We start from the raw sequence: 12,650 nt of genomic DNA on the forward strand, positions 1-12,650 counted from the left end.
CTGTGGGGAAAGAGCAGATCCAGCAGGACGGCCGGGGGGTCTCCTGCAGCAGGCGGAGGGGAGCCGGGAGGGACAGACCCCAGCGGGGAGCAGGCCCTGGCCCTCTCCCTGCCGTAGCAGGCTGAAGCACGGGCTGCCACGGTGCCGGGCACTGAGCATCCGCGTACCCCGTCCCACAGGCAGCCGCCAGCCGAGGTCAAGTACCCCACCGTGCCGCGGAGCTGCGGGGGCCAGCACACTGTCACCACCCCGCTGCAGCGCCGCCAGGGCCTCCAGCTCCCCCGGCGCCTCCAGCCGCTCCTGCTCCCCAGCAAGGTAGGGAAGACAAAGGTAGGGATACGGCGGGGGCCACTGAGGCCGAGCCTCTGCGGGGGCGGGGGGGGCATCTGTGCCTCAGTTTCCCCAGGGAGAGCTGGCCGTGGGAGGGTTGCCAAGGGATGCCGAGTTCGGCCCCGTGGCTCAGCCAGCCCGCTCTCTCATTCCCAGTGCAATGTGGTGGACCTGTTGGCAAAGGACGGCTGCATGTCCAGGGAGCAGCTGGACAGTCCCGTGCTCACGGACAAAGAGGGTACGGCCGGGGCTGGCTTGGGGAGAGGATCCCATGGGTGTGAAGGGGCAGCGGGGAGGGCAGGGCACCCACGAGGTGCTGGGTTTTCCCCACTCGTGTCCCCCCCAGTGTCCCCACCCCAGCTCACTCTGCTCTCTCCTGCCACCCCTGCTGCCTGACAGGGCCAGCACAGCACCAGCCCGGGCTGCACAAGGCAGCGGAGAGCAAGAGCGACTCGTCCAACTGCCACCTCCCTCACGCACCAAGGCCCCCGCGGGACAGACCCAGGAGCCGGGCAGCTGGGCAGGGACAGCTGCTCTCCAGAAAGTGATTTCTTATTTAACTAATAAAAAGCCCTTGATGTTATTTTGTGTTGGGTTTTTTTTCCCTTTGTTTTGGCCATGAACGGCGGTCACAGGGACAGAGGGGGCATCCCCTTGACAAATCACAGCCCCCAGTTCCGCTCTCCCCCCTCAGAGCCCAGCGGGAAATACAGCAGGCAGTGGGCTTGTGGGCTCCTGTCGCCTCTGCGCGGGAGTTCTGCTCTGGGCTTCCCTGGGATGGTGACGCAGCTTTCTGCCATTGGGAGCCACGATGCAGATTTCAAGCGCTGTCATGGAACGGCGCTGGCTGCAGTGCTGCGCCTGCCAAGTGAGCGCCTCCGACGCACAGGAACACCAGGAGCGACACAACACACTCCCTTTTACATGGCACGGTCATTTATGATCAAAGCGCAACAAATTGCTGCTCCTGAGCACTGCAGCACAGTTTGTACGTGCAAACCAAGAGGTGCCCAGGCAGCTCATCGTGCTGGCCCTGTTCTTGCTCCAGATGCACCAGGAAGGGACGCCTCGGCCCTAACAAGAGGCAGCAGCCACCAGCTGTGCATTCACTGTTGGCAACGTTGAGAGAGCCACCCCCACTCTTGTAGAAGCCGACACACGCACCGCTGGCATCTTACAGATGCGCAGTTAGTCCAGAGTGCTTCCAGGGTGTTCGGGGACAGCGGTTCAGTGTTCAGCTCCATCAGAGCAGAGCGGGAAGAAAAGCAGAGCCAAGTATCAGCTGCTCATTCCCAGGAAGGCCTGGGTCGCTACACACTCCTGGGTAAATTCCTGTGCGAAACACTGAAGCTCGTACAGAAGCTCTGCAGTCACACCCAAAATTGTTACTTTTCTGACTGAAAGATCCATTTCTTTCTAGACGATATAGCCAGAAAGCAGGGGAAAGAGGAGGTGAGGTATTGATTCCGAAGGTGTGCAAAAGCACTTCTTTGTCAGCGATGGAATAAAAGGACACGGTCTTCTTTTGTAGCTCCAGCAAAACTCCAACCTTCAACGGTTTATCCTTGCAGAATAACGTTTCTTGATCTCTGTGCCACGCTGACAGCTGCTCTTTGGGACCTAGCCATTCTGCACACCAGGAATGCTCCGCTCTTCCTAATTTGTCCTTTTTTCCAAGAAGTTCATCAGCAACTCCAACAGCCCACCCATCGCTGGCCTGGGGAATTACTTCCCAGTAGGAGCACCCCACAGAGAAGCTCTGGGAACACGTCACTTGGCTGATGCAGAATCTCTTGGGCGATGGCTTTAATAACAGTGGATGTGCATCCCTACTCAAAACAGAAAGAAAACCAACAGCCACACGATAAACTTTCACCAAAGTTCAATCCTGCAAATCAGCAGAAATCCTCAACCAAGCACCAATGACTGCATCCTGAGCACACGGAAACACTTAACAGGCACAGCTGAGGAAACAGCCACGACAGACTCACGCACTCCAGCGTGAAGGGGAAGGTACTTGCCACCTTACAGGACGGATCTTATTCCTAATCACAGTCGTACTAAAAAATGTGCCGATAATAAATGGGACGCTTCCCTCAATAGAACTGACATAGTCACCCGTTCACTGGGACATGTTCTTGCACATTTGATCAGCAAAAACACTTGTTCTATGTTTTCAGCTACCGCTGTAGTACTCTGTGTTGACTGTAAAAATAGTTCTGTAAAAATGTGCCGTGGTTTTGGCCAGACTGGCCGATCAGAACGACAGATGGCCCTCCCCCCACTCTCTCCTCAGAGAGGAGAGGAAGAGATACGGAGATTTACGAGTTTAGAAAAAGAACTAAACTACTTTAATGAAAATAATAATAAATAAGAAAATAGTAAATAGTAATACAATAATAAAAATTAAAGAAAAAAAGTGTACAATATATACAAAACCGTATCCAGCTCCCAGGATGACGATGGCGTCAGCAGCAGACACAGGGAAAGTTCCAGACTGGACTCAGCGACCGACAGGAGCTGAATTCCGGAACTAGAGTCCGGAGTGCTCGGATCGGGATCAAAGGCAGATGAACAGACAGGGTCCTCCTCAGACGTCAGCCATTGAAGAAAAAACGAGCCAGAGCCCCCTTTGCCCCTTTGATCCCTCAGCTTTTATACTGAGCGTGATGCAGATGGGATGGAATACCCTGTTGGGCAGTCTGGGGTCACCTGTCCCCTCTGCTCCTCCCTGCGGGGGGGACCCTGTGTATCGCAATGCTTTCAGTTAGCTGCATCACACAATAGAATGCAACAAATGTGGAAGTCGTTGACAGTATTTACCATTTAACCCAGTGTAAACAAAATTATGCAAAAAGTAAATATATTCCTTTTCTGACCTCTTCAAGTCTGTCCAAAGCATCCTCCAGTTTTCTTCTTTCCAAGGCCAGAAGCCAGACTTGCTGCCATTTGCTGACTAGAAGGTTTGCCCGTGGATTCTGGGTTTCCATTTGCGCCTGGGCTGCTGACAGATACGTGCCTGGTGCTGGGGAACGCTTTCCTGTTAAAACATGACAAAATGGGTTAAGTCTCACTCAGTTCAAACAAAACAAACATTCACACGAAGGGTACTTGACCTTCCTCAAACTACTCCTTCCTGTCCCAGATAACGAGCCCATACCCTGATCGGATTGCATCTGGTGGGATTTTTTGTTTGTATTCTTTTACCATCGCTGGGGAAGGACCACGTGGTTCTTGAAGTATTTTTTGTGTAGTGGCTGCACTAGTGAAGCCACACAGGTTAAATCGAATCTTTGCAGACCTCCCAGAGAGCTGAAAGGTAAACAACCCGATTTTGGAAGCAGGTTCCACGGACGGGTAAGTATCAAGTACAACGGGTAAGCATATCTAAAAACGCAAAAAGCAATTTCCTCACTTGATGATTCACTTTCCATTCGACTTCACTGAACACACTTCCTAATTGGATCCACGTAAATGGATAAATGCGCGTCTCGTTTGATTTAGTTCTTCTAAGCTAAGCACTGGAAGGTATTCGTTATTTTATTTTCCTAACAGGGCGAAAAAGAGGGATATTCACAGAAGCAGATGCATCTTTTCCCGTCCTTCCTGATGAGGCTCACTAGGAACAAGGTCTATTCTTGCCAAAGTTATTCCAGAGATGGATGTTTTTCCAGGCTACCACAGGATGCACTCCTGTGTGAACTTCCTAACCTACAAACTCCGTTTTACAAAAAGGAGGCAGATTCACTCATGTGTTTGCTGAACTCCTTCAGCACTGAAGGCAGATGAAGCCACAAACCACGTCTGGACGCTTCTTCAGAGTAAACCACTTCCGTTAGATAAGAATATAAAAGGTTCGTGGAGCGGACGCTGGATTTGTGACTTTATTTTTTTTTGAGGGCCTGTTTCTAACAGTAGTTGCACAGGGCACGTAGGTATCTTCTCTGCTCAAGTTCCAACCGATCACACAAAAGGCTTCAGCAGCTGCAGAGCTGCATTACCACAAACAAGGAAAATGCCTTAATTATCCGTGTCCCGTCAATTTCAATCAATTCTCTCTACATCCAAAAGGGACTCTGAATACTTTTCACATCATCTGCAGGCCAAAAATTAAATGGCAGATTGAAAGGAAAGGAGAGGATTTAGGAGGTTAGTTTGAAATCTTCAGGCCTAGGAACAACACATCATCATGGACAGCACACCAAGTCACACAAGGAGGCAGAGAAGATCTCTTGCTCCTGGGAGGCACTCTTCAAAATAAAAGGCACAACAGAAGCATGCTTCCGTGGGCTCCACAGGCACAATAATCAGTAAAAATACTAAAAAACACATTTAAAAAAACCCCTAAATTGTATGTAACAAGAGAAGAAGATGGGGGCATGGACACCTTCCTAAAGTTGGCTGAGATTTTCAGAGAAGCTTTCCATTCTTCTTGTTAGTTGGATCCAATTGGGATAAAATTCTGCAGAATTCAACACAGCAAATGGCCATTTTCTGAGAAGGAAGAAACAAGAACTAAAGATGCGTAATGGCCGCATACATTTTGTGAGACCTGGCTTAAACAGAACTAATCAAGGAGGTTACTGCTTCAGGGACAGCAGCAGGTTCAATAACTTTGAAGTTCCCTGGGTCAAATGAAGGTGAATAAAAGTGGAGACTAGGGTGAGTTGCTCTGTTTAGCTAAAACCTATGTCACTTGCATGGCACACGCAAAGGAAGGAAAGAATATGGAGGAGTAAGAGGAAAAATATTAGTTATTCCAAGCCTGCGTTTCAGCTATACTCTGCATCTTGAAAATCTCTAGAGAATTATTTATGGAGTGCTAAGTTTTACTACAAGACTCATCACTCAGCTAAACATCAAAGGAACATTTCAGTTAATGCTCATCATAATTACATACATGATGTTTGGCAAGTTCAATTTCAATAGCCCTGGGGTCTCCACCCAGAGGTTTCTGTTCATTCAGCAAGTCTTCTGTATGCGTCAGCCACGTCAGCAACTCATCCAGGGCGCGCTGGAACTGCCCCAAGGCGAACAAGGCACCTTCCAGCTTGCGCTAGAGTAAAAATAAAATTAACAAGGAAATGGTTTCACAATGCTATTGAATTGGCTTATGTTAGCATTAGTCACCACAATCCAGAGCAGCGTCCGTGCATCTGATATCATAAACCCAGGGAGAAACAGTCATCCAAGACAAGCAACAGCTTCGTACTCAGAGCCGAGGTTGCCATTCCCCTGTAAAGCCTCACACGCCAGGCTTAAATCCCTAACCTTCCGAGACCCCATGTAGCCAGAGCAGAGTTAAGCTGGAAGGTTCTCTCGTCGGAGATACGACAGTAGTTTTTTATCACTTACAACAGAATTTCATAGGAAATGCAATTTGCTGCATGATCTTTAAAACCTTTTCTTTGTTGTGAAATGATTCAATTTAGGAAAAAAAATACACTTCAAAGCACTGCATCTTTAAATCTCTCTTTCACTTTGATAACTTAAGGAAAGAGCACTGAAACAGTTAAGGATTAAGTTGTGCCTTTTTTTTTTTTTTTTAAACTGTTCAGTTCAGCAGCTAATATTACTTTTGCACATATAAACATGTTTTCAAACGCTACTTAAGATATCATCAACTAATCAAAATGAAATAATAATGATTCAAGATGGCACTGCTGACAGAGGAAGTGACAAAAAATACTGCTATGGGTTTAAAAACCACAAAAGCAACTCAATAAATTCTAAAATTCAAATTATATTCTATATAGAATCATAGAATCGCTGAGGTTGGAAGGGACCTTTAAGATCATCAAGTCCAACCATTAACCTACCCTGACAAAAAACACTTCTAAACCATGTCCCTAAGCACCACATCTACCCTTTTTTTAAACACCTCCAGGGATGGTGAATCCACCACCTCCCTGGGCAGCCTGTTCCAATGTTTAATAACCCTTTCAGTGAAAAAATGTTTCCTAATATCTAATCTAAACCTCCCCTGACATAACTTGAACCCACCTCCTCTTGTCCTATCACTTGTCACCAGGGAGAAGAGGTCAGCCCCCATCTCTCTACAACCTCCTTTCAGGGAGTTGTAGAGGATGATAAGGTCTCCCCTCAGCCTCCTCTTCTCCAGGCTAAACAACCCCAGCTCCCTCAGCCGTTCCTCATAAGGTTTGTCCTCCAGACCCCTCACCAGCTTTGTAGCCCTTCTCTGGACACGCTCCAACACCTCACTGTCCTTCTTGTAGTGAGGGGCCCAAAACTGAAGGCAGAACTCGAGGTGGGGCCTCACCAGTGCCGAGTACAGAGGCACCATCACTTCCCTATCCAGCTCACCACGCTATTCCTGATACAGGCCAGGATGCTGTTGCCCTTCTTGGCCATCTGGGCACACTGCTGGCCCATATTCCACCGGCTGTCCACCAACACCCCCAGGTCCTTTTCTGCCAGGCAACTTTCGAGCCACTCCCCCCCAATCCTGTAGCGCTGCATGGGGTTGTTGTGACCCAAGTGCAGGACCCGGCACTTGGCCTTGTTGAACCTCATACCATTGGCCTCAGCCCATCGGTCCAGCCTGTCCAGATCCCTCTGCAGAGCCAACCTACCCTCAAGCAGATCAACACGCCCGCCTAGTTTAGTGTCACCTGCGAACTTACTGAGGGTGCATTCGATCCCTTCATCCAGATCATTGATAAAGATATTAAAGAGAACCGGCCCCAGCACCGAGCCCTGGGGGACACCACTTGTGACCGGACACCAACTGGATTTAACTCCATTTACCACCACTCTCTGGGCATGGCCGTCCACCCAGTTCTTTACCCAGTGAAGAGTACACCTCTCCAGGCCATGAGCAGCCAGTTTCTCCAGGAGGATGCTGTGGGAAACAGTGTCAAAAGCTTTGCAAAAATCCAAGTAGATAACATCCACAGCTTTTCCCTCATCCACTAAGTGGGTCGCCTTATCATAGAAGGAGATCAGGTTTGACAGGCATGACCTGCCTTTCACAAACCCATGCTGACTGGGCCTGATCACCCTGTTCTCCTGGATGTGCCATGCAATGGCACCGAGGATGATCTGTTCCATGACCTTCCCAGGCACGGCGGTCAGGCTGACTGGCCTGTAGTTCCCCGGATCCTCCTTCCGGCCCTTCTTGTGGATGGGTGTCACATTTGCCAACCTCCAGTCAGCTGGGACCTCCCCGGTTGTCCAGGACTGCTCATAAATGATGCAAAGTGGCCTGGCGAGCACTTCCGCCAGCTCCTTCAGTACCCTTGGGTGGATCCCATCCGGCCCCATAGATTTGTGCACCTCCAGGTGCTGAAGCAGGTCCCTCACCATTTCCCTTTGGATTATAGCTCTGTAATTTCCAAACCAAAAGGAATAAATGTGTAAATTGATGCAAACATGATACACACTAAGAAGCTTTTCTCAAAAATCTAAGTCATGAAGAAAGCCCCCACCTTCAAGTTTATTTACCTGTCTATTGATGACTTTTTCTTCTAGGCTCTCCCACATTAGTTTGAGCTCTGAGACAAGGTCTTCAGCTGTGTGCTTGTCACTCTCCTCTGTTACCTTCTGCAGCAACAGCTCTGCCTGACGGCTCAGTCCTTCCATTTCTATCTGCTGCTGATAAGCTTCTGTCTTAAATTGCTACGGTAAATAGAAAAAGAATACACATAAACTTATCACAAGTAATGACCTTCTGGAATACAGCACAGTACAGCAGTATTTGCAATACCAATGCATCCCTCTCAGCTTTCGTACGTTTGGGGGATTGTCATCCAGGGTAAAAATGCTTGTAAGACACCGATCACCCCGATGGTCGCAGCAAACTGAGAAGCTGCAGCAGTGTCTTAATGTTCTAGCAGGTATTGCTAACTGTGACCACAGAATGGCAAAGATGGCTAATAGGAAAGTGTTCTCCAACGATCTCTCTGGTCTGTACAAAAGGCAGAACGCATCTGGAGTCACTTCTAGCTCTGGGGGTTGTGATAATACCATCCGTGAAACTTCAGATAGAATTGTTTTTCAGAAGACCTGAAAGCAAATTTTCTTCAGTAGAACACCCTCTCTGGTACACGCAACTGGGACAGCACTCTGAACAACTCGCCTAGGTGTGTTCTTCTGAAGTACGTAAGATTATGGGTCATTTGAAGTTACATCATAAAATAGGTAGACTAAACAACCTGCCCACAGCCAAAAAAAGTACAAGCGAGCCATGAAACCAAGGACATTACCTGATCGTTATACATCCCTGGTTTTTATATATCGCATAACAGCCTACCGACGTCAGGAGCATGCTCAAGTCACAGATCCACAAAGACAGGCTTCTGAAGGTCTAAGTTAGCCTGAAATTTTGATTTTCAGCTTACTAATGTACTGGGAATGTTGTGATCTGTGTGAGCATTTAGGTAAAGCCTGCAATTGCAAAACTGAAGCTGTGGAGGCATTCTTTCAGAGCCTCAAGGAAGCTGTTCACGGTAGAAACCAGAACACGTAAAAGTCACAGCAAAAGAACCCTGCACATAATAACCTTACAGCCTGTGAAAGACAAGGAATGCCACTACAAGTATTTCTCGGCTGTCGGAACACACTCACAAAATAAAATGTACTTTCACCAAAATTTGGAATAGATTTTAAAATTAAACACATTTTAAAATGAAAAGCGTGCAATGAAATGTTATCTGAAATTTTCATACAGATTCTTTTCTACTAGAAGTTGAAAATTGCTTTTGACTCTTGAAAAATACAGAAAAATACTAAACACCACAGGAAAATGCAGACCGATGAAAACAGAAATGAAATCAATTGCTCGTTCATACCTTAAGTTCCTCAGTTTGCTGCTTCACTGTCTCCAGACCTGTTCCAACTGGGGACATAGATGCCAACCCGCTGCCAGCAATGTCCACCCAGTCAAACATTGCCTGAAAATCAGAGTATGGAATTGAAGCATGAGCAGAGAAATAGTGTCAGATTTCAAAGTTGCATTAAGTAAAATACCAGAATTTTTTACTCCAGAGAATAATATTGCTGTGCGCTTTGAAAACAAAACAAAGCAAAACAAAACCAAACAGCTTTCTTCAGCGGAACCTAGGGGTTTTTTGCAATACGAGGGATCCAGTATTAACTAAAGTATTCCACGGAATGGTTACGAGAATGTACATGCTGCAAGACTGAACCCCTATTAGCAGCAATATCCTGCCAGTACTATTCATGCGGACTAGTACTCTACTTCTGGAGTAAAATCAGCAATTTTTATGAATACCCCGAAAGGTTAAATACAAGACAAACTCTGTTCTGCACTCCTTCGGAGCAAAGATGGAAGGTGGTAGCTGAATGATAACACACTTTAAATGATGATGACAAAAGAACTTCTGTTGAAGGATAACGGTATCTGTATCAGGAAGATGGAACACGACCCATTCAGTACAGATTAGACAGTGATGGACAATACCTGAGCTTGACTGAATCTCCTCAGGATAAGGCAGTTGGAACTTCAAAAAACCAATGAAGTCTCCCCAGTTCTGAGGCTTTGTGGGTACTTCCCTTACTCCTGATATAATGCAGAACGACCTCAAGAACACTCCAGTTAAAGATTAAGAACACCTATAGCACTCTGGGCAATTAATTACACAGAGGAAAAAATACCTCTGCCAGGCCCTTTTTCCTCCTGCCTGTTATCTGTGATTCATTACAGAGAAGGGCTTAGGACGGCTTCTCAGAGCTGCCCACTGCTACACAACTCCTTGGGAAAAGGAGAACTAACCCCCCCCAACACGCTCAACAGGGTGAGGCAGCTGTAGCTAACAATCTGCCCACAATACTTTTAATATTGTCTATTGAAATGAGCGTAAGGCCGCAGTTAAATACAGTTCTTTTACAAAGTACCAAGCTTGTAGGGTGTACAATGTGCAGCCCCAGGAAATACAAAGCTCTCAAAGCAACGGCAATGTTCCTAATGTAACCCTACAAGTCAACCTCTGTGCAGTATGAAAAGAAGAGACCTTGGAGAAAAAAACATGGAAAACAAGATGTTGCATTATTATTAAGATGTGTTCTGCTGCTTGGTCTGCACCGAACACACAAGCAACTGCCCTCAGTGTCATGTGAAACTCTGTTTTTAAAGATCTAATGAACCAAGAAAGACAGGAATTCCACTGGGCAAAAAGACAGCTTTGCAAAATCTGACCATGAAAACCCTTCTACTGTTTCCATCTTCCAGCCATTCACTGACAAAAGACATGAGGCCTGCCACTCAGCCAAAACTTGCAAAGAATAGGCAAAAATATGAAATAAAATACAGCGCATATAGAGAAAAGATATCTTAAAAAACTGCTGGAAAGTTTACCTACCGATTTTAAAAGTGAATCATCTTCCAAAGTATTGTGATTGGATAAATTACGGTAAGAATTAGTATGATGCTCCAGTATGTCTATATTCTTAGTATAATTACACTAAGAATTCCTGTAATGGTCCAGTAACATTATGTTACTATTTTGGGCTTAAAATAGTCAAACTGAAATATTTGACTTATAAAAAAGGTGGAATAAAATTGAAGTTCTTTCACTGTCCTCCACTCAAAGAAAACAGCTGCAGGTGAGTATACGGACCTGTATTCTGTTCCTTTTGGATCATGTAAACGTGTCACACCTTCAACTCCCCTACTATGTTACGTACTGACTGCCACCAGGAAATGTGAGCAGGATTACTATAAACTTGTGTCTTACCAATAAAGGGCACATCAATTTCGAATCTATACATAGAGGAGTATGTGAACAACTACATGCAGAAAACAACCCAAACAGACTTAGTCTTTAATGGAAGAAAAACCTCCAACCCAACCAACCCCGAGAAAAAATATCTGCCTACTGAAGAAAACAGTCGCTAGAATCAGTGACACATGTCACCTTCCCAATCCCGTAACAGTTTTTACTACAACCACATTAAGTCCTATTGACTCAAGATTGGGTTAGGTGTATCACACCATCTTACCTGCAGTCCTTCTTGGTACGGAACAGCTGCCTGCAGAGCTCCAACAAGCTTATCTGCCCGTTCTTTCCTTGTTTTGCTTAAGGCATCCCAGGCAGAATTCAGCTGCAAATAGGTGAAATTTACTCCAATGGACAAAAGAATGTTACTGCTGCTGTATAATGTGCGTTCACTCATTATTCACTCATCAATAACACCAATAAACTAAGCATGAATAGTTCACATTAATTCCGTGTTAAAACTCTTGTTCTCCTTATCACTGCATAGTTACTTTCCTTCAGAATGCACTCGATGTTCTGGATGAAAAAAGCTGTAAAATTCAATACTGATACTGCATAGTTTTCTTAACCTACGGATTACAGTCAATATGGGAAATAGTATCATTAAATCATTTGGAACTGCATCCTTATCAAAAAGGTAGCTTAAAAGAAACATACCCTGCTGAACACTGGAGAAACTGTCAGTACTCTGTAGCCATCCAAGCAGGATTGTCTCAGCCAAGATGTTGCACTTGGCATAAACCAGATACGTTTCAAATTTATTCCAGCATTCCTATTGCAAAAAGTAGCCATCTATTGCAGTAATCAGTGACTATTTCCACAAAAACCCTTTCTGTCTTTTATAGAACTTTTAACCCATAAATCAATACAATAAAATTGTCTATACATTCTAAACTAATACGAGCCAAGATCCATTTACTTGAAAAGCAACCCTTATGTTATCATAAAAGCTTCAGGGGTATCTTGCATTTGCCGCAAAATGTCTAGTTGCAAAATTTGTTGGGGGCAGGGAGGATATACAATTTCAGCTGAACAAGCACCTGGCGTAGCAGATTCAAGCACCTGCATTTCCCATACCTCATCTATGCTCTTGTGGACAATAGGTTTGTCAGGCTCTCCACAAGCAGCTCCAAGGTCAGAGCCAAGGCTCAGAACTGTTGCTAGTTCCTCTTGTAGTCCATCAATTTCTTCTTCAGCAGCCTACAAAGAGAAAAAAAATCAACGCCGCTCACACTAACTTTAATAATCTATGTACAGCTTGTTTTCAAGATAGATCATGGCAGGATTCGGCCTGTGGTTTCTTTAAAGTCCCTTGGACTTACAATCTGACGCTTAAAACACAAGCATCCCTTTGCAGGGTCAGAGTGAAATCAACTGACACCAGTCTAAATTAGAACAATGGCTTATGATGTCACTTTGCATGAGATGAAAAAAAATAAACAGGAAGTTTTCAAATAGATTTCTTTAATCAGAGTGTTTTCTTTTTCAGAGGTTGTCAGTCAACCCTCAAATCTTTAACTATCAGCATGAATAATTACAGGCTTAGAGCATAATACATAGAGC

General features: G+C 45.6%; 1 protein-coding gene across 1 annotated transcript in view; it reads left to right on the plus strand.

The window, feature by feature from the left end:
• Nucleotides 1–12,650, plus strand: part of LOC134509184 (deleted in malignant brain tumors 1 protein-like) — a 78,904-nt gene that overhangs the window by 46,338 nt on the left and 19,916 nt on the right. The window contains exon 6 of the mRNA XM_063321668.1: nucleotides 2,642–2,657. Within this exon, the coding sequence (XP_063177738.1) occupies nucleotides 2,642–2,657 (16 nt within the window). The remainder of the gene's footprint in view (nucleotides 1–2,641; nucleotides 2,658–12,650) is intronic.

The sequence above is a fragment of the Chroicocephalus ridibundus genome, unplaced genomic scaffold, assembly GCF_963924245.1.
Source record: "Chroicocephalus ridibundus unplaced genomic scaffold, bChrRid1.1 SCAFFOLD_94, whole genome shotgun sequence".
NCBI lineage: Eukaryota > Metazoa > Chordata > Aves > Charadriiformes > Laridae > Chroicocephalus > Chroicocephalus ridibundus.